This window comes from Phyllopteryx taeniolatus, chromosome 5 (genome assembly GCF_024500385.1).
Source record: "Phyllopteryx taeniolatus isolate TA_2022b chromosome 5, UOR_Ptae_1.2, whole genome shotgun sequence".
Taxonomy (NCBI): Eukaryota; Metazoa; Chordata; class Actinopteri; order Syngnathiformes; family Syngnathidae; genus Phyllopteryx; species Phyllopteryx taeniolatus.
In genome coordinates, this window is record NC_084506.1 from 2,623,915 (window position 1) to 2,651,345 (window position 27,431).

The following is a 27,431-nucleotide window of genomic DNA, read 5'->3' on the forward strand; positions in this document are numbered from 1 at the left end:
GAGGGGAGCGGGGGGGGGAGGGAGTGTGCACGCGGAGACAACATGGAGCTGAGTGAAGGCAGCGGAGGGGTCGTCGTGGTTCCTTTTTTAAGTTCGGCGTGCGGCAGCGAGTTGGACCCCCGCGGGTTGACGCTCGCGGGATGTTAGCGCCGACGACGGTAAGTCGCGCGGCGTCGTTACTGTCATTTCCGCCGCGGCGGGCGTCCTTTGCTAGTACCGCTTTCGTTCGTTCGTTATGGCGGATGTGCCCAAAAAGTCGGGGACCGCAGTTACGGGGCTGGCGGAGTGAGAACAGCTGGCCGCGGACACGGTTAATACTGCGCCTATTAACACGACGAGGCCTTGCATTTTAGCCATAGCGACGCCGGCGGTGGCGACGAGGAGACGTTCGCGTGCGAAAGGAAACAGCGGTAACAGAAGCATGACGGACGCTGATGTCAGACGGACTTGTTACCCTCGGGAAAGATCGCACGATGACGTCATCCGCGCGAATGGCACATTCGGACATTGTTGGCCGAGCGGACATGAGACCAAACGCTCGGGCGATGCATTAAGGTTTCCTATTACGATATCGATCAGGCGTGCCATTTGTGCAGGGTGAGTGGAATTTAAGAAAGCACAACGTCGTTTCCTCGTTCCACACGAGACAATGGGAAATGTTGGCATTTCTAGCGAGACATGTTTACTACTGTACTTTATTTCCACTCTTATTTCAATTGTGTTCAGTGGGCCATTTTGTTTCCTCATCTGGTGTATGTTAGGATTAGGTAGTGGCAGCCTCTCAGTGTTTTGTTTTCCCATAATGACAAAACATGTTGGGGCATTAACTACAAAAGGACAGTATGTTTTTAATGTCTGATGTGCTTTGCCTCTAAACGACTGACTAAGTCACACAGACAACACACAGTCTACCTGATTATAAAAATAAAAACCTCGCCAACGACGACCTCTTTTTTTAATTCTTTCACATCGTCACCAAATTTTGAAGATGTATGTGATTGACTGGTGACCGGTGACTGGCCCAGGGCAGTAAATATACTGCTGCTTGATGCAACATATATAACATAAGAAAATATGTTTCTCATCTTATTATTTTTATTTTATTTATTTTTTTATTCTTTGCACTGCTAGGCAACCCACGTGCAGTAAGGATTTTTAGCAAACCCCTGTTCTTCCAACTTCCATACATTTTAAAAACCTTTTTGATGTCAACATGGAGTGCGGAGAGAACATCCCGGCCCAAGACGAGCACCTCAAATCGGACCGCTTGAATCTCAGCGGACTGTACCATGTGGGTCGGACCTTGGGAAGGGGCCACTATGCGGTGGTCAAACTGGCTCGCCATGTCAACACTGGGCAGCTGGTTGCTATCAAGATGATTGACAAGACCAAACTTGATGTCATGGCAACAAGCCACCTCTTACAGGAAGTCAGGTATAGAGTGCTTTGAATTACAGACAGTCAACAGATTTCTGTAATGTAAGAGTTTCATGACCCAAAGCATCTTTATATAACATTTGGATGTTAGACAATGCGTTATTTATTTCTACTCTTTTCAGATGTATGAGGCGAGTGCAGCATCCCAACGTGGTCCGCCTTTATGAGGTCATCGACACACCCACCACCCTTTACCTGGTCATGGAGCTGGCAGAAGGGGGCGACCTGTACGACTACATCCTTCGCCATGAGACTGGCGTTGCTGAGGGCACCGCCAAACGCCATTTTGCCCAGATTGTGCGTGCCGTGGCGTACTGCCACGAGCTTCACGTGGTGCACCGAGACCTGAAGCCAGAGAATGTGGTGTTCTTTCCACAACAGGGGGCAGTGAAACTGACAGACTTTGGCTTCAGTAACTTATTCAAACCTGGGACAATGTTGGCCACCAGCTGTGGATCCCTGGCATATTCCGCACCTGAGATTCTGCTGGGAGAAGAATATGATGCTCCAGCTGTGGGTAAGACTCTTTTAAAAGTCTTATTATGTATAAATACACAAGTCCTTTTGTGGTACACTAATCGTTTATCGCAGGGGGGACGTTTCAGACCACCCCCGCAACAGACAAAATCCGAGAAGTAGCGACCAAGTATTTATTGTATTATTTGAATATATATTAAAGCTTCATGCATACACTCCTCACATCCTCACATTCTACACCACAGTTACTGTGACGTTCAACGTGTACCTGCCTTTAAAAGGCGGGTCTGGCTTATTGAGCGACTTGGAAGTGAACGTATGAGGACGTACAGATGGCTGGTTGTTTACTAGCTTTAGCCACTTTGTGTGCAGAATGATTGCGTAGGTTGAAGCCGTCGTCCACAGGTCGTCTAAGAATATGCTTGTCTTTACTGTATTTTGTTAGCGTTTGTTCAATAAAGTGATTACAAGAGCACCAACGGCTGTTTCCACTCTCCCTCTATCCAAACCACTTGTTATGGATTACAATTCATTATAACTAGCGATGGTAAGATATATTCAATTAGCTAACAATGTTTACTTTACCCCAGACATACAGTTGTGTAACTTCAGCATGTTGTACTTTCCCAAACTTTGGACATGCTCTATCTTTAAAGCAATCTTTCCTTCTGGCTTGCAATTATCGCTACTTGAGTTAGCAGTAACAGTCTGTGTGGAAAAGTAATCACTGTAAAAATCTGGTGATATACCGAGTAATCCGTGATAGAAGTACAATTAAAAAAAAATAATAATAATAATCCGCAATGCGCGGCACGGTAGCCGACTGGTTAGAGCGTCAGCCTCACAGTTCTGAGGACCCGGGTTCAATCCCCGGCCCCGCCTGTGTGGAGTTTGCATGTTCTCCCCGTGCCGGCGTGGGTTTTCTCCGGGCACTCCGGTTTCCTCCCACATCCCAAAAACATGCATTAATTGGAGACTCTAAATTGCCCGTAGGCATGACTGTGAGTGCGAATGGTTGTTTGTTTCTATGTGCCCTGCGATTGGCTGGCAACCAGTTCAGGGTGTACCCCGCCTCCTGCCCGATGACAGCTGGGATAGGCTCCAGCACGCCCGCGACCCTAGTGAGGAGAAGCGGCTCAGAAAATGGATGGATGGATGGAATCCGCAATGCACTGAACCCGCAAAAAGTGAACCGCGATTTAACGAAGGACAACTGTTTTGGAGACTTCGCGAGACATATTGCAATACTCCTTTGTCCCATGTCTTAGCTTTGCTACTGAATCACAGAATCACCGCACTAAACGATGACATGTGAACCGGTGTTTGACAAGTGTAAGTGTGCTGTAATTCTTGGTCCTTTCAATAGTTTGACTGAAGTATATCAAAAACCTTAATCTCAACCTCACCCATTTTTTTGACAACGCACGGAAAAATCACTGAGCCTGCCTGAGCACTAAGAAGAATTTCTGCACCAATGTCTGAATGTAGTAAAGCAGAAGAGTGCGACATCTGCTTCGGGAAGAGAGATAATGGAGAATAGTGGACAATTCTGTGATGTGTTGGCCAAGAATCACAATGGGTTCCAGTTTCATTCTTTTCCTAATAACATCACACCTCCTCTCTGTGTCTGTCTTTGTAAAAGAGCCCTTCTGACCCTCCGTCTGTGTTCCTTCTCAATGGCTCATCTCCTAAATTGGGAGTTCTCGTACTATTTGTCCTTTCACATTCATCTGCTTATGTGGTTGTGTGTAACATGTACGTTGCGAGTATGTGTGTGTCTGCAAAGGATTAGCGTGTGTATCTGGGTCAGTCTCAGCAAGCCAGCCAACTGGGCACGTTCTGCAGTGGAGCCAAACACTGCAGCAAGTGTAAGTGTGTGCCTTCTCTGTATTTCTCATCTTGTGGGAACATTTCGTGTGTACTCGTCTCACTTTTCGTGGACAAGAAATGGATGTCCAAGTGATTTAAGAACAGTCGGGGTTCCAATCTGTCCGTTGGGCCTTACTTGTGTGTAATGTGTATGTTCTCCCTGTGCTTGTGTAGGTTCCTTCTAGCCCTTTCACAATACTTTATTTTTTTTATTTATTTTTTTTTAACAAAATATATTGTCCCCAGCGGCACGGTGGACAACTGGTTATCACGTCTGCCTCACAGTTCTGAGGACCCGGGTTTAGGTCCGCCTTTCCCTGTGTGGAGTTTGCATGTTCTCCTCGTGCCTGCGTGGGTTTTCCCTGGGTACTCCGGTTTCCTACCACATCCCAAAAACATGCATGGTAGGGTTAATCGTAATCATGGTAGACGCTAAATTGCTAAATTGCCCCTAGGTGTGAATGTGAGTGTGAATAGTTGTTTCGTTCTATGTGCTCTGCGATTGGTTGGCGATCATATCAGCGTGTACCCCATCTCTCGCCCAGTCGGCTGGGATAGGCTCCAGCACGCCCTTGACCCACGTGAGGATCAGCGGTTCATAAAATGGATGGCTATTGTCCCCAAAACTGTCAGAAAAATAATCCCTCTGAAATCATGAAAAGTAAGGCCCACCCTTATTATTTTCTAATTTTATTTTATGCTCTTAAATCAGTATTGTTGTTGTTTATAATAATTTCCTTTAATTAAATTGTTTATCTTTTACTCAGTGATATGGATCCCCCTGAGTCTGAAATAAAGAATAAACAGCTGCAAGACAAGCATGGTTTACATGGAGCCTTCTATTCCAATTATAATTGGTTTAGAAGCCGAAACCAAATTAAAATGCTCCGTATAAACACCTCAATCGCAATAAACAGGTCTGTTTCACAGAATATTCCTTTTGCCAAACTGATCAGAAGTAAATTTTCACCCTGGATGCCGTCATTCTGAATAGAGCTGGGAAAAGCTCTGTTTGCGCATGCTTTGTCTTCACCTAAATGTACGGTAACGTCATTGTTTACGCACAGTGTAAATATGGCGGCTCCGACGGAGTTGGAGCTCGGCAAGAGTGCACTGGTCTGCCGGCGTTCCATGTGCCCACTACGCTAATGATACAGCCGTCCAACTCGCTCACCGTGTGATCCGCACGCTGGCTCACCGCAACAGTGACAATTTATGGAGTCTGAAAAAATTATTGCGGCCATTTTATTTATTGAACGATAATTTTATTTAGTAATTATCGTGACAGGCTTAGTTTCATCTGTTCTCCAACTTCCACCAGGGTAGAAAATGGATAGATGGATGGAATGAATGTACATTGCAACATATACATTGACTGAGAGACAGAACCGCAGTATGTCTGCTACATATAGGAAGGTGCTGATTATTGCCAAGATGTCCTACATCCATTTGAAGACCCATTGAAACATGTAAGGTCAAACACAAAATAAATGGGTCAGTTTTTGTCATACCTACTGTTGCTGATTATTGTTCTCCGTTTGAGTAATATCACTTGATTAAGCCTTTTCTAACATTCCAAACTACAAAATAACTAAAGTTTGTGTGATTATTGCTGATTTCGGATCGGACCGGTATCGACCAAAACTAAAGGCTGCATTATCGATATCGGATCGGAAGTGAATAAGTTTGATCGGGACAGCCTTAGTGAAAACAATTAAACACTCTTTGATACTTTAAACTTTGATAACAACGCTGGACTGAACTACTATTGGTACACAGCTGAAGTCTGACTGCTTTGAATGTGTGTGGGGCCAGATCCAGCCTGCCACATCATTTTATGTGGCCCGCGAAAGCATATCATGTGCTTCGACTTAATGTTTTTTGCTAAAATGGCAAATTGTCTTCACATTGATGTTAAGATATTGCAAGCATTTTTTTCCTACCATTCTGCCTTTTAAAATAAACTAAATAGTTAAACAACTTTTCACATGCTTTTGATTTTAAAACTAGTTATTCATTTTTTTGTGTCAAACTGTACTTTTATATGGGTTCACAGTCATAACAGCCCTCCGAGGGAAACCATAACTAGGATATGGCCCGCAACAGAAATGAGTTTGACACCCCACCATCATGTAACTTCCTGTGTAAATTTTTCTTTTCTCATGTCATCTTTGATATCCGTGGTTGAGGGCTGCTCCTTTTGGCATACTGTCATACTGAGTCACAAAAAGAAAAGCATACAGTACGTAGTGAAACCAATAGTGCTCGATGAACTGCGATCTGTGTGTAGTGTATACTGGAGAGTTGCAAATGTTACGTAACAATCGTATTTTGTTAATCACCGAATACTGACTCGTTACGGCCATAACACTGATTGTTCCGGATATCGGGGCAGAAAAAAAATCCAGCATCTGACACCATGACGAAAAGAGAGGGGGGGGGAAAAAACGCTCAGGGGCACACTATTTTATTGCATCGCATTGTAACTCACAAATCATCGCTTCCATGGTAGCGAATAAACTTCATACAATGCTTCTTTGTATCTTTTACATTACAACGAAGCGAGAGCAGGGGATAGGAAAAGACAGAAGAACATGATACTAATTGCTGAGCTGTCATTTCATGAAGTAGAAAAACACCAAAATAAGTGATTGGGTGATGCAGTACACTTGTCACATCGAGAGTAACCAATTTTGAACAACAAAATAACAGGCCAATTAATATGTGTCTGGAGATATCAGAATCAGAATCAGAATCATCTTTATTTGCCAAGTATGTCCAAAACACACAAGGAATTTGTCTCCGGTAGTTGGAGCCGCTCTAGTACAACAGACAGTCAATTTACAGAACACTTTGGAGACATAAAGATATTGACAAAAAACAATTGTGCAAAAAGATGCAGAGTCCTCTAGCACTTAGAGCAGTTCGAATGGCTAATATCGCAATAGTCCGGTGCAATGACCATTGTGAAAAGGGCACTGAGACTTCAAGGAGTGTATGCGGTTTAAAGTGACGAGTAGTGCGATAATCTGGGACAATGGTTGTGCAAATGTTACAGATACTCCTCAATCAGTGTGCAAATGGAGCAGATGCTACTCTGGCATGAGTGGCCAGTATATGCAAATAGTGCAGCACGGCGAGACAACTACAGTGAGTGCACGAGTAATGCATAATTGGCCCCACAGAAATGTGACAATATAAATGTAAAATAATTCACGACTTTACAAGACGCCCTCTGAACCAATTAATTCGTCACTGGAGATGTCATCTGAGTACGTGGTCAGGTTAAAAATTATTATTATTATACATTTGTATTATATTTACCGCAGTAACTGTCCCGCGGTAATGTTCTTGACAAAATTTGGAAAATATGCAAATTCAGACAAATTGGGACAAATTGTTCTGGAAGTGAATTTCTATAGGTTGGCAGGTCTGATACTGTATTTAAATAGGTCAGAAATTTTTTTATATAGATATTACATCAGAATTGGGCATTTGGATCTGCAATGTAAAAACCCAACCTCAGTTTTGTCAAGATTATCCCCCCCATCAAACCCTATAGTGTGTGCTGAGAAATCAAATAAAAATTAGCCACAGAATAAATATATATAATATATATATATATATATATATATATATATATATATATATATATATATATATAGTGTTGTGTATAAACCAAGGTGGTGGCTCTAAAATGTGGATAAATGAAGAACATGCATACATATTTGTGCAAGAGCTTTTTTTCCCCTCTTATTTCTGTTCTACTCTAACATGACTTGGTTGTTATGGTGACTAGGCCATCACTTTTATAGAAATGTGTCGTATGCACACACACACACACACTCTAATGCTAATCTCAAGCTACATGAAAGGTCTATCAGTAATATCCTCTGAGATGATTAAAGTGATCTGTATAGACATTAAAAGGTCTACTGTTTAATTCAAAGCATTACCGTCAGTCCTGAATGAAGTCTTGTCATGTGTGTTCTCTTTAAATATCACGTGTGCTTGTAATGGCAGAGGGCTTAGTAGTTGGCACTGTTGTCACACAGCAAGAAGGTTCCGGTTTGTAAACGTGAGTGGGAATGGTTTTCTGTCTCTTTGTCAGTCTTGTGATTGACGTGATCAGTCCAAGGTGTGCCCTACCTTGGACTTCAACCATCTCTGTCCCTGCAAATAAGCTCAATCGAAAAGATGATGATGATGATTATGATGAATAACAAACACAGGCTAGTCCACAGGGCCTTCTGTTGTTGACAAAGATAAACATAGCTTCCGGTTACATAATATTTGCCCATTACTTTGGTTTCGGTACAGATTAAATGTGGTCTAAAAAGGATGTGCTTTACTTGATGCCTCTGTGCTTTTTATTAGGGCCCCGACCGATTAATCAGCCGAAATGAGCCCTTTTCAAATGGATTTATTTATCCATCCATCCATTTTCTTTTGCTTGTCCAAGGTAGAGTCACGGGGGCAGCAGCTCCAGCAGGAATGCCCAGCCGGGAGACATAGTCTCTCCAGCGTGTCCTGGGTCGTCCCTGGGGTCTCCTTCATGTGGGACGTGCCCAGAACACCTCACCAGGGAGGCGTCCAGGAAGCATCCTAATCAGATGCCCGAGCCACCTCATCTGGCTTCTCTCAATGTGGAGGAGCAGCGGCTCTACTCTGAGCCCCTTATTTATTCATTCATTCATTTATTTTTGTATGCATTTATTTGTTCATTTATATTTACTCATTAACACATTACAGTATAGGATAAAGATAATGACATTCAAACAAACAATATATAATTCAGCACGCTCAAAGCTTTATGATTAGTACAAATATTGGACCTCGGTCACCGTTCCCCCACCCCCCTCTGAACCAGGCCTAGAGGTGTAGCTCGATGGCAAGCGCCTGGTGGCCTGGCCTGCACCCATGGGGAACGGCCGGGCACAGCCCAAAAGGGTAACGTGGGTCCCCCTTCCCATGGGCTCACCACCTGTGGGAGGGGCCATAGGGGTCGGGTGCAATGTGAGCTGGGCGGTGGCCAAAGGCAGGGACCTTGGTCATGCGATCCCTGGCTACAGAAGTGACATGGAATGTCACCTCTCTGGCAGGGAAGGAGCCCGAGCTGGTGTGGGAGGTCGAGAAGTTCTGACTAGATATAGACTGGCTCGCCTCTACACACGGCTTGGGCTCTGGTAACAGTCCTCTTGGGAGGGGTTGGACTCTCGTCTACTCTGGAGTTGCACACGGTGAGAGGTGCCGAGGAGGTGTGGGTATACTTATTGCCTCCGCCCCGCCACTCCCAGGTTCGGCGCTCGTACATTGGGGTTCACCCCAGTGGACGAGAGCGTATCCTCCCTCTGCCTTCGGGTGGGGGGACGGGTCCTGACTGTTGTTTGTGCGAATGCACCAAACAGCAGTTGAGAGGACTCACCCTTTTTGGAGTCCTTGGAGGGGGTGGTGGAAAGTGCTTCCCCTGGGGACTCCATCATCTTGCAGAGGGACTTCAATGCTCACGTGGGTAATGACAGTGAGACCGAGAAGGGCGTGTTGGGAGGGGCGTGATTGGAAGGAACGCCCCCCCCCCCCCCAGATCAGAACACTTTGTGGTGTTCTTTTATTGGACTCCTGTGCTCATCACAGATTGTCCATAACAAACAGCATTTTCAAGCACAAGGGTGTCCATATGGTCATTTGGCACCAGGTCACAGTTCGATAATTGACTTTGTGGTCGTGTCATTGGACTTGCGGCCGCATGTCTTGGACACTCGGATGAAAAGAGGGGCGGAGCTGTCAACTGATCACCACCTGGTGGTGAGTTGGCTCCGATGGTGGGGGAAGATGCCGGTCCGAGCTGGCAGGCCCAAACGTATTGTGAGGGTCTGCTGGGAACGTCTGGCAGAATCCCCTGTCAGAAGGAGTTTCAACTCCCACCTCCGGCAGAACTTCACCCACGTCTCGGACATTGAGTTCGAGTGGACCATGTTCCGCGCATCTATTGCCGAGGCGGCCGACCGTAGCTGTGGCCGTAAGGTAGTCTGTGCCTGTCGTGGCGGCAATCCCCGAACCCGTTGGTGGACACCAGCCGTGAGGGATGCCGTCAAGCTGAAGGAGTCTTATCTGGCCTTTTTGGGCTCTGGAACTCCTGAGGCAGCTGATGGGTACCGGCTGGCCAAGCGGAATGCAGCTTTGGTGGTCGCTGAAGCAAAAACTCGGGCATGGGAGGAGTTCGGTAAGTCCATGGAGAACGACTTCCGGACAGCTTCGAGGAAATTCTGGTACACTATCCGGTGTCTCAGGAGGGGAAAGCAGTGCACCATCAACACTGTGTATAGTGGGGATGGGGCGCTGCTGACCTCGACTCAGGAAGTTGTGAGACGGTCGGGAGAATACTTCAAAGACCTCCTCAATTCCACCGAACCACCTTCCCATGAAGAAGCAGAGTCTGGGGTCTCTGAGGTGGGCTCTCCTATCGCTGTGGTTGAGGTCACCGAGGTGGTTAAAAAGCTCCTTGTTGGCAAGGACCCGGGGGTGGATGAGATTCGCCTGGAGTGCCTAAATGCTCTGGATGTTGTGGGGCTGTCCTGGTTGACACGCCTCTGCAACATCGCATGGACATTGGGGACAGTGCCTCTGGATTGGCAGACTGGGGTGGTGGTCCCCCTTTCTATGAAGGGGGACCGGAGGGTCTGTTCCAACTACAGGGGGCTCACACTCCTCAGCTTCCCTTGATGGGTACCGGCTGGCCAAGCGGAATGCAGCTTTGGTGGTCGCTGAGGCAAAAACACGGGCGTGGGAGGAGTTCGGTGAGGCCATGGAGAACGACTTCCGGACGGCTTCGAGGAAATTCTGGTCCACCATCCGGCCTCTCAGGAGGGGGAAGCAGTGCACCATCAACACTGTGTATAGTGGGGATGGGACGCTGCTGACCTCGACTCGGGACGTTGTGAGCCGGTGGGGAGAATACTTGGAAGACCTCCTCAATTCCATCGACACGCCTTCCCATGAGGGAGCAGAGTCTGGGTTCTCTGAGGCGGGCTCTCCTATCTCTGAGGTTGAGGTCACCGAGGTGGTTAAAAAGCTCCACGGTGGCAAGGCCCCGGGGCTGGATGAGATTCACCAGGAGTTCCTCAAGGCTCTGGATGTTGTAGGGCTGTCCTGGTTGACACGCCTCTGCAACATCGCGTGGACATTGGGGACAGTGCCTCTGGATTGGCAGACTGGGGTGGTGGTCCTCCTTTTTAAGAAGGGGGACTGGAGGGTGTGTTCCAACTACAGGGGGATCACACTCCTCAGCCTCCCTGGTAAGGTCTATTCAGGGGTGCTGGAGAGGAGGGTCCGTCGGGAAGTTGAATCTCAGATTCAGGAGGAGCAGTGTGGTTTTTGTCCTGACCGTGGAACAGTGGACCAGCTCTTCACTCTCGGCAGGGTCCTCGAGGCTGCATGGAAGTTCGTCCAACCAGTCGACACGTGTTTTGTGGACTTGGAGAATGCGTTCGACCTTGTCCCTCTTGGAGTCCTGTGTGGGGTGCTTCGGGAGTATGGGGTACCGAACCCCCTGATACGGGCTGTTCGATCCCTGTACGACCGGTGTCAGAGTTTGGTCCACATATCCGGCAGTAAGTCGGACTCGTTTCCGGTGAGGGTTGGACCCCGTCAAGGCTGCCCTTTGTCACCGATTCTATTCATAACTTTTATGGACAGAATTTCTATGCGCACCCGAGGCTTATAGGGGGTCCGGTTTGGTGGCATCAGTATTGCATCTCTGCTTTTGTAGATGATGTGGTTCTGTTGGCTTCATCAGGCCGTGATCTCCAACTCTCACTGGAGCGGTTTGCAGCTGAGTGTGAAGCGGCTGGGATGAGAATCAGGACCTCCAAATCTGAGACCATGGTCCTCATTCGGAAAAGGGTGGAGTGCCCTCTCCAGGTCGGGGATGAGATCCTTGCCCAAGTGGAGGAGTTCAAATATCTTGGGTTCTTGATCACGAGTTAGGGAAGAATGGACCAGGAGATCGACAAGCGGATCGGTGCAGAGTCTGCAGTGATGCGACTTTGTGTCGGTCCGTTGTGGTGAAGAAGGAGCTAAGCCCAAAGGCGAAACTCCCTATTTACCCGTCGATCTACATTCCTACCCTCACCTATGGTCATGAACAAGATCCCGGATACAAGAGGCTGAAATGAGTTTCCTCCGCAGGGTGGCCGGGCTCTTCCTTAGAGATGGGGTGAGCAGCTCGGTCATCCGGGAGGGGATCAGAGTAGAGCCGCTGTTCCTCTGCATTGAGAGGAGCCAGATGAGGTGGCTCGGCCATCTGTTTAGGATGCCTCCAGGACGCCTCCCTGGTGAGGTGTTCCGGGCACGTTCAACCAGGAGGAGACCCCCAGGAGGAGATACTGTCTCTCGGCTTGCCCGGGTACGCCTTGGGATCCCCTCGGAAGAGCTGGAGGAAGTGGCTATGGAGAGGGAAGTCTGGGTTTCCCTGCTAAAGCTACTGCGCCCGCGACCCAACCTTGGATAAGCGGTAGAAAATGGATAGATGGATGGATGGTCAGAGGACAGAGATTTCAAAATTTTTATTGATAACTCAAGAAGCCCTTTACAAACCACATCTGCCATTTCAAAGTGATTATATGGCAGATATACAGCAGGTAAATCGATAAATATGATGCAGAATGTGCCTTCTGCTTTTTGCATCCCGCGCCTTCCGGTGTGCGGTAAGGCATCACTTCATGACAGTGAAAATAATGGTGTAGAAGAAATGTGATATAACATTAAAGGGCATCATGCGTAACTTAGTCGGTACGGAAAGTATTCAGACCCCCTTAAATTTTTCACGCTGTTACATTGCAGCATTTGCTAAAATCATTTGATTTCCTTTTTTTCCTCATGAATATAGACAGTTCCCCATATTGACAGAAAAAAACGGAATTGTTGAAATTTTTGCAGATTAAAAACACTAAAGTATCACACAGCCATAAGTATTCAGACCCTTTGCTGTGACACTCGTATTTAACTCTGGTGCTGTCCATTTCTTCTGATCATCCTTGAGATGGTTCTACACCTTCATTGGAGTTCAGCTGTGTTTGATTATACTGATTGGACTTGATTAGGAAAGCCACACACCTGTCTATATAGTACCTTACAGCTCACAGTGCATGTCAGAACGAATGAGAATCATGAGGTCAAAGGAACTGCCTGAAGAGCTCAGATCCACAGATCTGGCCAAGGTTACAAAAAAATTCTGCTGCACTTAAGGTTCCTAAGAGCACAGTGGCCTCCATAATCCGTCCGGCCAAACTGAGCAATAGGGGGAGAAGAGCCTTGGTGAGAGAGGTAAAGAATAACCCAAAGATCACTGTGGCTGAGCTCCAGGGATGCAATCGGAAGATGGGAGAAAGTTCTAGAAAGTCCACCATCACTGCAGCCCTCCACCAGATGGGGCTTTATGGCAGAGTGGCCCGACGGAAGCCCCTCTGACACATGAAAGCCTGCATGGAGTTTGCTAAAAAAAACACCTGAAGGACTCTAAGATGGTGAGAAATAATGTTCTCTGGTCTGGTGAGACCAAGATAGAACCTTTTGGCTTTAAGTCTAACCGGTATGTGTGGAGAAAACCAGGCACTGCTCATCACCTGTCCAATACAGTTCCATCAGTAAAGCATGGTGGTGGCAGCTGCAGGGACAGGACGATTGGTTGCTATCGAAGGAAAGATGAATCCGGCCAAGTACAGGGATATCCTGGATGAAAACCTTCTCCAGAGTGCTCAGGACCTCAGACTGGACCGAAGGTTCACCTTCCAGCAAGACAATGACCCTAAGCACACAGCTAAAATAACTAAGGAGTGGCTTCAGAACAACTCCGTGACTGTTCTTGAATGGCCAAGCCATAGCCCTGACTTAAACCCAATTAAGCATCTCTGGAGAGACCTGAAAATGGCTGCCCACCAACGTTCACCATTCAACCTGGCAGAACTGGAGAGGATCTTCAAGGAGGAATGGCAGATGATCCCCAAATCCAGGTGTGAAAAACTTGTTGCATCATTCCCAAAAAACCTGTATTAGCTCAAAAGGGTGCTTCTACTAAATACTGATCAAAGGGTCTGAATACTTATGGCTGTGTGATATTTCAGTTTTTCCTTTTTAATAAATCTGCAAAAATGTCACCAATTCTGTTTTTTTCTGTCAATATGGGGTGTTGTGTATACATTAATGAGGGGGGGGGAAAGCATACAAAATACAATGATTTGCAAATCATGTTGATCCAATATTTAATTGAATACAATACAAAGACAATGTATTTAATCTTCAAATTGATAAACTTCATTGTTTTTAGCAAATAATCATTAACTTAGAATTTTATGGCTGCAACACGTTCCAAAAAAGCTGGGACAGGGTCATGTTTACCACTGTGTTACATCACCTTTTCTTTTAACAACATTCAATAAACGTTTTGGAACTGAGGACACTAATTGTTGAAGCTTTGAAGGTGGAATTCTTTCCCATTTTGCTTAATGTACAGCTTCAGCTGTTCAACAGTCCGAGGGCTCCGTCATATTGTGCCACACATGTTCAATGGGAGACAGGTCTGGACTGCAGGTAGGCCAGTCTAGTACCCACACTCTTTTACTACGAAGCCACGCTGTTGTAACACATGCAGAATGTGATTTGGCATTGTCTTTCTGAAATAAGCAGGGGCAACCATGAAAAAGACATTGCTTGGATGGCAGCATTTTTCTCCAAAACCTGTATGTACCTTTCAGCATTAATGGTTCCTTCACAGATGTGTAAGTTACCCATGCCATTGGCACTAACACAGCCCATACCATCACAGATGCTGGCTTTTGAACTTTGCATCCATAACAGTCCGGGTGGTTATTTTACTCTTTGGCCCGGAGGACACGATGTCCACAATTTCCAAAAACTATTTGAAATCTGGACTCGTCGGATCACAGAACACTTTTCCACTTTGCATCAGTCCATCTTAGATGAGCTCGGGCCCAGAGAAGCCGGCTGCGTTTCTGGGTCTTGTTGATAAATGGCTTTTCCTTTGCATAGTAGATTTTCAAGTTGCACTTAACGGATGTAGCGGCGAACTGTATTTACTGACATTGGTTTTCTGAAGTGTTCCTCAGCCCATGTGGTGATATCCTTTACACATTGATGGCGGTTTTTGATGCAGTGCCGCCTGAGGGATCGAAGGTCACGGGCATTCAATGTTGGTTTTTGGCCTTGCTGCTTACATGCAGTGATTTCTCCAGATTCTCTGAACCTTTTGATGATATTATGGACCGTAGATGATGAAATCCCTAAATCCTTGCAATTGTACGTTGAGGAACATTGCCCTTAAACTGTTCGACTATTTTCTCACGCACTTGTTCACAAAGAGGTGAACCTTGCCCCATCTTTGCTTGTGAATGACTGAGCAATTCAGGGAAGCTCCTTTTATACCCAATCATGGCACCCACCTGTTCCCAATGAGCCTGTTCACCTGTGGGATGTTCCAAACAGGTGTTTGATGAGCATTCCTCTTTTTTGCCACCTGTCCCAGCTTTTTTGGAACGTGTTGCAGCCATAAAATTCCAAGTTAATGATAATTTGCTAAAAACAAAGTTTGTCAGTTTGAACATTAAATGTCTTGTCTTTGTAATGTATTCTTTCACTTTTCACTTTTTGAGGCTTGGTCAAAAAGTTTGCATGGCTTAAATAAAGGTTGTCCAAATTATGAACATCCATTTTCATAGCAGCCCGCAGCATAGACTAAAATAAACATTTGACTCGGGGTTCTTTATATCAAGTATCAAACCTATGAACTAAAAGGCAACGTGTGTGGAACTAACCGAATTGACATAATATTCATTAATTAACGTTTCAGCTAAAAGTTAAATATAGCATTGTTAAAATAGTTATTTGGGACTGTTTCATCACATCAAATGGTTTATATGTGCAAGTTTTAACTTGACTTCCTGTTGCTACGGTGAAGTTGTAGCTCAATGTTAAGCTTTTTTTCTGTGATCGGTGCTTACGTTGGTTTGAAGACTTAAAATACACCCTAAAAACCATCAGTGCAAAAGTGCTCCCAACCGTTTACCTTGTTAACTGTCTCAGTGTTGGCATAGATGTATTTTATTTCACTCACCCAGTTGACTGAGAGTTGACTTCACTGAAGCACCGTGTAGGCTTAGGCTTGGAGCCCGTCAGACGCTACACATCGTGAAAGCCTTCTTTACACAATATAATCTTATTCAAAGTGTTGCACTGAGGCGACTGGTCATTCCTTTTAACAAAGTTACACTTTTGTTCGCCGCCGTTGAGCACAAGCACATCTTCGTGCGCGTTCTTCGTTGGTTTTTGCCACTTCATCTTCCGGGTGGGCGGAGTGTAGGCATCGAAAATGTTAACCGAATTTTTTTTTATTTGAACGATTCCGATTTAATTAATTGGGCCCCGTTGGCCAACGACTCGTGACCTCACATGCTCTTCTGAGACAACTGGCAAAAAATACCCCAGCTCCATATTTCCGTCCTTATTTGCTTTCTGTTGTATAATTGCCAAGGCCAACCGATACCATTTCCCATAAATTGTCTGCTTTGGCGTCATCTCAGCAAGTCTGACATAACTTGTTTTTCTGTTCTAGGGTGCGATGTAACAGGGAATCACACATGGGAAACAAACCGCTGGAAATTATCAATTTTAGAACACGGTAGATAAAGAAAGCTTTTGTCTGTTTTTAGATCATGCTGTGCGCTGCTCCACTGTTTGTATCAACAAGGTCCGACCCAACACACAGTCTGATTCGGTCTGTATTATGACTAAAATGCCCCCACAGAAATCCCATCAAATTGGTCTCGTTCGTAGGGTTTTATTCTAGATCCTAGGGCTAAGTGTCATCCAGTTTATCTCTAGTTACGTGCAACTTAGTATGGAAGGTCTGCTTCAGACAGTCGTGCTTGAAATTTGAAAGACATGGGCTTTTATTAGCCAGTGTCTTTCACTGTCAAGTTGCACTATGGGTAGTATGAGGCAACTCATAGTTTTTGCCTGCTGCAATGATGCACCAGTTATTAGCAAGTACTGTCATTTGTATATTCAATTATTGAATGGCCTTAATTAAGTCGCTATACTGTACTAAAACATGGCAGAAGTACAGTGAGGCATTTTTGTCATCTTGAATTCCAGCATTAAGCAATATTTCTAAGTACTGTAGTATAAACATATGGTTTCTTTAAAGATGGATAATTAAGATGAGACCCAGTCTAATTTGAGCGTGGATAGCTATCAGTAATTGAAAACCTTAATAATAGTGTCATATCGGTTTATTCCTAGTCTGAGTGCTCAGCAGGCTACTAATGGCGGCTACCGTATGTACAGTATGTGTAATATTTCCTAGTTAGCTGGGGAAAGTACAGTACTCTGTGGCCTCTCAACCCTGTTGCATAAGTGTTCTCTAAACAGACGAGCATGACTGTGTACATTGTGCGGAGATGACTGAGAGCGGTTGTGTGGACTGTAATGATGGACAATGGCTGTATGTTTATTACAAACGGGAGTGCTGTGTGTGCGGGTGCATGGATGATTGAACCACAGTGTTTTCCATTGTTATATCGATACATTAAAGTCAAAATCAATGTATCATTAACAATGTATGAATGAATTTCACTTGTATTTGCAAATGTTCCTAATTTCCACCATGAGGACAAAGCAAAAAAAAAAAAAAAAAAACTTGGAAACCTGGCCAAAATTTTAATCTTGGTTCTTTTAAAAAACAGGACATGATTTCAAATTGACAGTGCGGAAAATGTTGCACCTCTAGCGTCTCGCCAACTTCCCTCACCAATTTTCTTTTTGACCGCCCATACAGTTTGGAGGGATGTCTTGTTTTAGCTCTGTTTTTCCATCCATACATCCATTTTCTATGCCGCTTATACTCCCTAGGGATGTAGGTGAGCTGCGGCAAGAAGTGAGGTACAGCCAATCGCAGGGCACAAAAACATTCCGATTCACATTCATACCTACAGACAATTTAGAGTCTTCAATTAACCTACCTCGCAAGTTTTTGGAACGTGAGAGGAAGTTGGCTAGTGCATGTCACAAAATAGATGGCATCATAAGGCAAGAACATTATGTGGAAATTCTGACGCAACATCTCAAGATATCAGGCAGGAAGTTAAAGCTTGGGCACAAATGGGTCTTCCAAATGGACAATGACCCAAAACATCCTAGCAAACTGGTTACAAAGTGGCTTAAGGATAACAAAGGCCTGATAGCAATTCTTTTGAAAATGTATGGGTGAGCAAAGTGGAGGACAAACTGGCTAAGTTAAACCAGTTCTGTCAGGAAGAAGGGGCCAAAATTCCTGCCAACTATTGTGAGATATCCAAAACATTTGACCAAAGTCAACCAGTTTAAATGCAATGCAAAATCTTAAGGCAATCTACGTGAACAGCTTCTGACTTTGAAGAAAGTAATGAAAAATTGTCCAAAAAATAAATAAATTGGTCTATCATTATTCTGGCTTTCAGCAAATAGAAATCATTTTTGGTAATCCTGATTGACCTAAAAGAGGAAAGGTTTAGTCTGATTTCATGTGAGGGGAAAAAAATCATGTCTTTTTATATAGCATACGTAAACATCTGGTTTCAACTGTAGACACCTATGGATAATTTGTAGTCTTCAATGAACCTAACATGCATGTCTTCGGAATGTGGGAGGAAGTTGGAGTACCTGTACAAAAAACTCTATTTCAGAACCTCACACATGCTGACCAGTAGGCCACGGATTTAAGCACAGTTAATCGATTAGGAACATGGCCACCTGTCCAAATACAGCGGTACCTCAAAATCTGAATGCGCCAAAGGTTGTAAACTTTGGATACATTATAAGTGTACGACAGTCACAGGATCTCAGTTCAGCCATTGTACAAGGATTAACTGCCTGTTTTGCTGGTGTATATTCCAAAAGATGCCGCAAGTATCACCCGCCAACTAGCTAATTGTTATTATTTAGTGTTGTCACTTAAAAAAATTCATTAAAAAATAAAGATCAAAGGGGGTGTATTATTGATTTGCTGTCTTACAGTGGTTAATGTCATACACTTGTGTGACAAGAAAAAAAAGGATGGATTCTGAGAATTGCGGCCTACAGAGTGCTCGCAAAACACTTTTGTCCTGTTACTGCACACGCTCTAAGAACGAAGTCAACCACAGAGAGCATCAACATTTTGCCTCTCTTTGACATATTTCAAAATGCTTGAATGACACGCTTTATTTATTGGTTTCTTTTTCTCTGCCACAATGGACAAAACTATTCTCTCTGTTTTCTGTCTGATCTGCATCATCAAATCTAACTCGAGATGGACCAGTAGCGATACCAGGTATTGGTATCAGGCCGATACTGGCCTTATTTCAAAGTATGGGGTACTCGTGAAGGCTGTCGATACCAGCCACCAATACTTACAATGCAAAAAAGAATAAGTTCCCCTGGTCAGTGGTTGGTGCTACACTGAGGCAGTTTGGCACATCGGCAAATCATCATGTGCGTCAGAAAGAAACAGAGGTCTTTGGTCTCAATTATACATTTAAATTTTATGTATCAAAAGTACTAGTCATATGGGTACTTGGTATCACTATCGGTGAGTACTCGAGGGAATACTTATACTGGTATTGGTCTGAAAAAAAGTGGTATCCAACATCCCTAAGTCTAACCATAATTTTCTCAGCCTTTCATAAGCTGAAGCGTTTGCACAGGGAAGGACATGCTTCACCACTTCCTGCATTTTACCGTTTGTGGAAACAAAAGTAACCTTGAAAGAGAAATTGAAAGAGAAATGTCATTACAAGTCACGTTGTATGACTGTTTTGTTAAGAAATTCAGACTTTGTCAGGCTTGACATGTGCAGTGAGCTCTTATTTGCTGAAGGAGGGACAGAAAACAAAGAGCAAAAGAAAGATCATTCTCAAAATAGCGCAACATCACGACAGGCATGCTCCTCTGCGTGTATGGGTGCGTGTGTGCGTGCGTGTCTATAAATCACTCCCTGTGTTCTTGTCTGGCTGTGTGTGTGTGTGTGTGTGTGTGTGTGTGTGTGTGTGTGTGTGTGTGTGCGCGTGCGCGTGTGCGTGTGCGTGCATGCATGTAAAATGAGAGGCGGTGGAAGGGAAGGAAAGGGAGGGAGACCACAGGAGGAAATACACTTTCAGTACCAGGAAGCATGCATGTGTACCTGTTTGTCTGTGGGTGAGGGTCAGAAGTCAAGAGTACCAAAAAGCTTCAACACAGATGTCACATTCGCTTTCCTCTTATTTCAGGGTGCATTCAAAGCTTTATGTCTAACTGCGTGTATATTTATCCTGTTGCTTTTGTGTGTCGCAGATATCTGGTCTCTCGGGGTGATCTTATATATGTTAGTGTGTGGGGTTCCTCCCTTCCAGGAGGCCAACGACAGTGAGACTCTGGTAATGATTCTGGATTGTCGTTACTCCATCCCGGACCACGTCTCAAGCGACTGCAGAGAGTAAGTAGACACGCACGACGGTCACGTTAACGCATTCGGTCAACTGTCCTCTTTCGCCACCGCCGAAGGAAAACGACCCCATTCAATGCAACACCATCATATCCTCATCGCTGCACTACATTTATTACTGACGGCCTACTAAATTTTGCTCGACAAGATGTGTCACCCTGTGTTAAATAACCAGTGACCGTAAAAGCAGCTCATTAGTTTCAGCAAATAATTTTTGTGCTTCACTTGGGCTGCACACAGACAAGCTTCATTAAACACTCAGCAGTCACTCGCCTTTACTAGCCAGCAAGTTTTCGTTGGTCAGTGACATTGTGTCTTTTACATTTGAGCTGCAATTTAGCATTCTTTGGGACACATGAAGGAAATGGTTTCATGGGTGTCGAGAAACTGCGATTGGCCCAGTGTACCCGCCTCTCACCCAAAGTCAGCTGGGATAGGCTCCAGCTCACCCACGACCCCAGCGACGATAAGCGGGGAAGAAAGTAGATGGATGGAAGAGTCAATTGGACCTATTGTAAGATTCCTCTAGTAAAGATTAGCCAACTAAACAAAATTATCTCAACACAGTGCTTCGAAAATGTATTTATAGACCACCTCCCGGCGGGACGTGCCCGGAACACCTCACCAGGGAGGCGTGCGGGAGGCATCCGAATCAGATGCCCCAGCCACCTCATCTGGCTCCTCTCGATGTGAAGGAGCAACGGCTCTACTCTGAGATCCTCCCGGATGACCGAGCTTCTCACCCTATCTCTAAGGGAGAGCCCGGACACCCTGCGGAGGAAACTCATTTCGGCCGCTTGTATCCGGGATCTCGTTCTTTCGGTCACGACCCACAGCTCGTGACCATAGGTGAGGGTAGGAACATAGATTGACCGGTAAATCGAGAACTTCGCCTTTCGGCTTAGCTCCTTCTTTATCACAACGGATCGATACAAAGTCCACATCACTGCAGACGCTGCACCGATCCGCCTGTCGAGCTCTCGTTCCATTCTTCCACCACTCGTGAACAAGACCCCAAGATACTTGAACTCCTCCACTTGGAGCAGGAGCTCATCCCCGACCTGGAGAGGGCACGCCACCCTTTTCCGACTGAGGACCATGGTCTCAGATTTGGAGGTGCTGATTCTCATCCCAGCCGCTTCACACTCGGCTGCGAACTGCTCCAATGAGAGCTGGTCCACTGTTCCACGGCCAGGACGAAAACCACACTGCTCCTCCTGAATCTGGGATTTAATTTCCCGACAGAACCTTCCTCTCCAACACCCCTGAATAGACCTTACCAGGGAGGCTGAGGAGTGTGATCCCCCTGTAGTTGGAACACACCGTTCGGTCCCCCTTCTTAAAAAGGGGGACCACCACCCCAGTCTGCCAATCCAGAGGCACTGTCCCCGATGTCCATGCGATGTTGCAGAGGCGTGTCAACCAGGACAGCCCTACAACGTCCAGAGCCTTGAGGAACTCCGGGCGAATCTCATCCACCCCTGGGGCCTTGCCACCGAGGAGCTTTTTAACCACCTCGGCGACCTCAACCCCAGAGATAGGAGAACCCGCCTCAGAGAACCCAGACTCTGCTCCCTCATGGGAAGGCGTGTCTGTAGAATTGAGGAGGTATTCGAGGTAAGTATACCCACACCTGCTCGGCACCTCTCACCGTGGGAAACTCCAGAGTGGAAGAGAGTCCAACCCCTCTCGAGAGGACTGGTACCAGAGCCCAAGCTGTGCGTGGAGGCGAGTCCGACTATATCTAGTCGGAACTTCTCGACCTCACACACCAGCTCGGGCTCCTTCCCTACCAGAGAGGTGACATTCCCTCGAGTCAGCTTCTGTAGCCGGGGATCGGATCGCCAAGGTCCCCGCCTTCAGGCACCGCCCAACTCTCATTGCACCCGACCTCTATGGCCCCTCCCACAGGTGGTGAGCCCATGGGAAGGGGGACCCACGTTACCTGTTTGGGCTGTGCCCGGCCAGGCCCCATGGGTGCAGGCCCGGCCACCAGGCTCTCTCCTTCGAGCCCCAACTCCAGGCCTGGCTCCAGAGGGGGGCCCCGGTGACCCGCATCCGGGCAAGGGAAACCTGAGTCCATAATTTGTCTTCTTCATACGGGGTCTTTGAGCCGTGCTTTGTCTGTTCACTCACCTAGGACCTGTTTGCCATGGGTGACCCTGCCAGGGGCATAAAGCCCCAGACAACTTAGCTCCTAGCTCCATTGGGACACACAAACCCCTCCACCACGATAAGGTGACGGCTCAAGGAGGGGATGCAGTAACGTAGTAGGCCTAAGTGTTCATCAAAAACAAGGCAGTGGTTTTATTCCTAAAAGGTATATTTCATCGTAATGTAACTTGTAAGCCACTCTAACATTATGCTCAGTTTTAATAGTAACACTGTGTTTAAATGCAGGAAAACAAACAACCAACCAACCAACCATTTTCCGAGCCGCTTCTCCTCACTCGGGTCGCGGGCGTGCTGGAGCCTATCCCAGCTATCATCGGGCAGGAGGCGGGGTACACCCTGAACTGGTTGCCAGCCAATCGCAGGGCACATAGAAACAAACAACCATTCGCTCTCACATTCACACCTACGGGCAATTTAGACTCTCCAATTATTGCATGTTTTTGGGATGTGGGAGGAAACCGGAGTGCCCGGAGAAAACCCACGCAGGCACGGGGAGAACATGCAAACTCTACACAGGCGGGGCCGGGGATTGAACCCGGGTCCTCAGAACTGTGAGCCTGACGCTCTAACCATTCGGCCGCCGGAAAACAAACAAATGTGCTTAAATAATGATTCTGTTGAAAATGCGTTTCATATAAAAGTTCAATAAAATGTGCACTTAAATGTTCAAAAACAAAAGTAAAAAAATGTACAGTAATGAAATGTATGCATAGCTTCAAGCATCATGCGACTACGTTTGATTGATCGTGTGCTTGTTCCAACGCAAAGTTTGTGGGTCTGATGCTCAATCTCCAGTGACCATATCAAAGTGTGTCTGAGCAAGATCGTGAAAACCCAGTTGCAGAGGATACAATGATCAAGGGAAATTTCATTATCTGCACCATTTACAATTTGAAGCGCATTCAGCAATTATTCAGGTCCATTTTTCAGCTTTATATTAGAATAATCAAAAGTCCATCCTACAACACAATAGGATGAGAAGTGAATTTTAAAATCTGTTGCTGATGTAATAACAATGACAACTTAAACATGTGGTCGCCACCCTTTGTTCTGGTTCTTTCAGACTTCTGTTATGTTTAGAATTCTAGGGAACCGTGTCCTCTTGGTGCCAGTCAAAGAATGTTTGGATTCCAATCTTGAGAAAGAGAAATGGATCTTGCATAAATTAATAAAGCACTTAGTTTAATGAATAAATAGGAATCCAGTATTGCATATATACATTGTCCTCATTCAGACATGGGGGCATGAAAACAGAGTAGTGGCTGTGAAAAAGATATATGGTGCTAAAATCAGTCTAATAACTGTCATTTGTGGGTGTGTTTTTATGATAATTTCTTTGTGAAACTTTTGCTCCTGGGGGGGGCAATGCAAATGTAACATACATCCTTCTCATCATACAACAATATTATGTGTTCTTTGCAAGTGTCTTTTCATTTATTTTCCCGTTGAGTAAGCATAAATGTTGCCAGCCCAGCGGCTGGTTGTTTGACCACAAACACTGCGGCATATCTGATGCGATCCAACACGATCTGCGATCACATGGTCGCATGATGGCTCGTTTGAACAGAACAGTACAACCTTCGGGATATTCGTAACAGAGCTCATGAGTTTGTGTCTGGCCCATGAGAAATGGTGATAACATTTTTGCATTCATGGCAGATGAACAGATTGTACTATATATAAACGGCAAATCTTCATCCATCATGGTGGTTTTGTTCCTGTAGGAAGGGAAATCTGCGAAGTAGCGACAAATGATTTATTATGACTTGATAACTGCATTTCAGTGCCAATTTGTGAAACTGCACTTTGGAGAGAGGTGCAGGTATTTTAATTGTCCACTTGAGATCGCTATACACACACACACAACGCAAGCACATGCCTATTGAGCATGGCCTCATTTGAATGTGTGAACAGCCCATGTGGACACACTGTGAACAGGCAATTTCCTGCCTTTACCATTTGCACCGTTTCTCACACTCGCGGTCCTGGCAATGTAGTCAGCAAAAAAAGCATCATGGGTACCCAGAATGTATTGCGGTGAAGTTTTAAACTCCAATACTGTAGTTGTAGAAAATCAAGCTATTGCTCTTTACTTGCATTTGTTCCTGTCAATATTGTTATGAGTGTGTGCATTATCTATTGGTATTTGTGAATGTATTGACTAAAACTCTGACTTTGGCTTGTGTTTTAAGCAGGTAATGTACCACTCCTAACTAAGGTTTGTTTTTCTGCAAAGAACAAGAGCCCAGTTGACTTTCTGTGAGTCATTGGTGCCACATTTGAATCAATTAACCTGGTAAAGCTGACTCTATACTGTAAGAGTCCGCAATACACTGACTATGCAATAAATTAACCACCATATATATCGAGGGATTACTGTAAGGCAATAAAAAAAAATAATAATAATTTGGACCACCTTGGGAAAATACTCAAATTTCTTACAGCTAACTGCAGTAATTTTCAATTAAATGTAAAAATGCACTTCATATGAATGAATGACAGTTGTTTCCCATTTTCAGTGTGTTCTATCATTCTGTCGTCCTATTCAGTCTGATCTCCAGGATGCTCCAGAGAGATCCGTCACTGCGAGCGTCGCTGCAGCAGATTGAGGCTCACCACTGGTTGCAGGGGCTGGACAGTGTGCTGCTCAGCCCAGAGGCCCCTCCCCATTGGCTGTCGGGGGCCCTCTCGTCCACTTCGCCGCTCTCTCGAATGGTCGAGTGCGGCGACCTGCTGGCCGCCAAGGCGAAGTCCTTGCCCGCGCCGCGGCAGGTCAACCTCGGCTACTCGCTTCACCCGCCGCCCGCCGACGAACCTCGCGTAACTAAGAATCTCCCAGCTCTCCTGCAGATCTGCGAGGAGGAGGAGGAGGAAGAAGAAGAGGAGGAGAGCAACCTGGCCAAAGAGTGTGAAGGTTTGTTGTCGTTGACTGTAACTGAGCCAGAGAAGGAAATTGAGGTCGCGCTTGAAGGAGCAGACGACCAAGAGGAAAGGAAGGAAAAGCGAGGAATCCCGGAGGAGATGATGGAGGAAGGAGCGGAGATGGAGATTGACCACACGCACAGCGCATGTGTGATTTCATACCAACCACTGGGTCACATAGACAATCTCGTTAGTCGTGCGCCCGAGTCCCCCGCTTCGTGCGAGGCGGAGGCCGCTTTGAGGGTGCCCTGCTGCCAGGGCTGGACGGAGCCCACCGGCCCGGAGACTGAACCAAACAACAACTTCAACAAACCCGCCGCCTGCGTGACACCCAAGAAACAAAAGACAGGCCGCGGGGGGAAGAAGGACCAGAGGACAGACACGGGCGCGAGGGACGACTTTGTGACGGACAGATCCCAATCCCGCAACGCAACGGGGTCTTGGGACGAAGCCGCCGCCAGGACGGAGCCGACGGGGAAACGGCACAGCCTCAAACTGCGTGAGCGCCTTTTCCAGCTGCCTCTGTGTGAGAAAGCGTTGGCCTTCAACATCCCAACAAACAACAAGGCCAAGATCCTCCCGCTGGCTCAGTACAACTGTTGCCATGTGCTCTAAATGACACACACACTCCCAGCTGACTGAGCGTGGCTACAGGAAGTGCAGCAGAAAACACAATTTGAAGTTCCAGTTTGTCGACAGCACGGTGGCGGCAGTGGAGTTCATCATCACCCACTCTGCTGTTTTGTGAAGGACTTCCCAACCAAACAATGACTGTAGCAAGCACACTGTACAAGAGAAGAAGGCTTCACAGAAAGAAAAGCACTTGTTTCTTCTTCCGTTTGCACAACCCGCTTCTCTGGTTACAAACCTCTTAATATACGCTCAGAGACTGTTACAATATGTTATGATATGCTATACGCTATAATATGCCTCTGACTGAGATGATTGTATCATTCTCTGTCCTCTTAATGTTCCATCCTTTGATCACACGCCCGAATCGCTTTTGAGTGTGCTGCAAAAACACAAACTGTTACTAAGAATCTTTGTTCTTTCTTATCAAAACTCATCCGATCGCACTTAAAATAAGACTCCTCACCTAAAAAAGTAACTTTTTTTAAGCTCATTTTTACTTGACATAAGTTTAAAAATTAAAAAAAAAAATGTCAGTGGACTAAGGAGAAAAAAAAAAACTGAAGTGCAATCAGTTAAGTTTTGATAAAATAATACAATTATTCTTGGTAAGATGTTGAGTTTTTACAGTGTGCTGTTGGGAAGTGCAGGTGTGTTGCTCATCATCATGAGAACCGTGTGACTTGCTGCGCATGCAGTTACTGTTATTTATCACCATATACCTCCGTGTTGTGTCTTGGCTCTCGCAGGACACTGCTGTTCTCCTCTCGTTACCCTGATTGCACACAATACAGTACAGCACCTGGTAGCTTCTTACTGTTCATTTAGTAATAGGAATTCTGTTGCATATTGGCAGGAGTCACTCCATGAGGATTTGTTTTGCCATGCGTACGTTCTGTATTTTCACATCCACTCATGTCTTATTTGAGGTCGAGATGATAAATGTAGATACATTTTGTACAGTGACAAGGGCCAAAGCTGTAGAATAAGCTACTGTATTATATATAGATATATATATATATGTACACACACACACACACACACCGTATATATGTAGTCTCCCTGTAGCCTGCAGAGCAGCGTATCTGTATTCATTTCTGCAGTTTAATGCCTGAATTGGGTATCCAACCTATGATGATCCCATCATATGGTCCCCGCTTATAGAAAGAGCGTGAAATCTGATTATGGCTCGTATTTCAGCAGCAATGTAAGCGTAACATTTGTACCAAGAACAGATTATATATGGTAGTGATTATTCCTATACAGTTGCAACCTGCCTCTCCCTGCTGTGTTATGTTGTCTACTGCTTTCGAATTGTAGGCCCTAGTCTCTCTGCAGCCCTGTACTTATTTTTCTGTATTTATTTATTAAAACTGATTAAATCCGTGGAACGGATGAGCTCGACTTCATT

General features: G+C 45.6%; 1 protein-coding gene across 2 annotated transcripts; it reads left to right on the forward strand.

The window, feature by feature from the left end:
- Positions 1 to 27,411, forward strand: snrkb (SNF related kinase b). Of its 2 annotated transcripts, none has more exons than XM_061775240.1 (5): positions 1 to 158; positions 1,132 to 1,434; positions 1,560 to 1,954; positions 20,143 to 20,284; positions 25,018 to 27,411. In XM_061775240.1, the coding sequence occupies exons 2-5, from the start codon at positions 1,214 to 1,216 to the stop codon at positions 26,003 to 26,005; spliced, it is 1,746 nt and encodes a 581-aa protein (XP_061631224.1). In that variant the 5' UTR covers positions 1 to 158; positions 1,132 to 1,213; the 3' UTR covers positions 26,006 to 27,411. The 2 variants fall into 2 exon arrangements, with proteins under 2 accessions (XP_061631224.1, XP_061631226.1); XM_061775242.1 differs by lacking the exon at positions 1 to 158 and adding an exon at positions 173 to 597.
- The last annotated feature ends 20 nt before the right edge of the window (positions 27,412 to 27,431 follow it).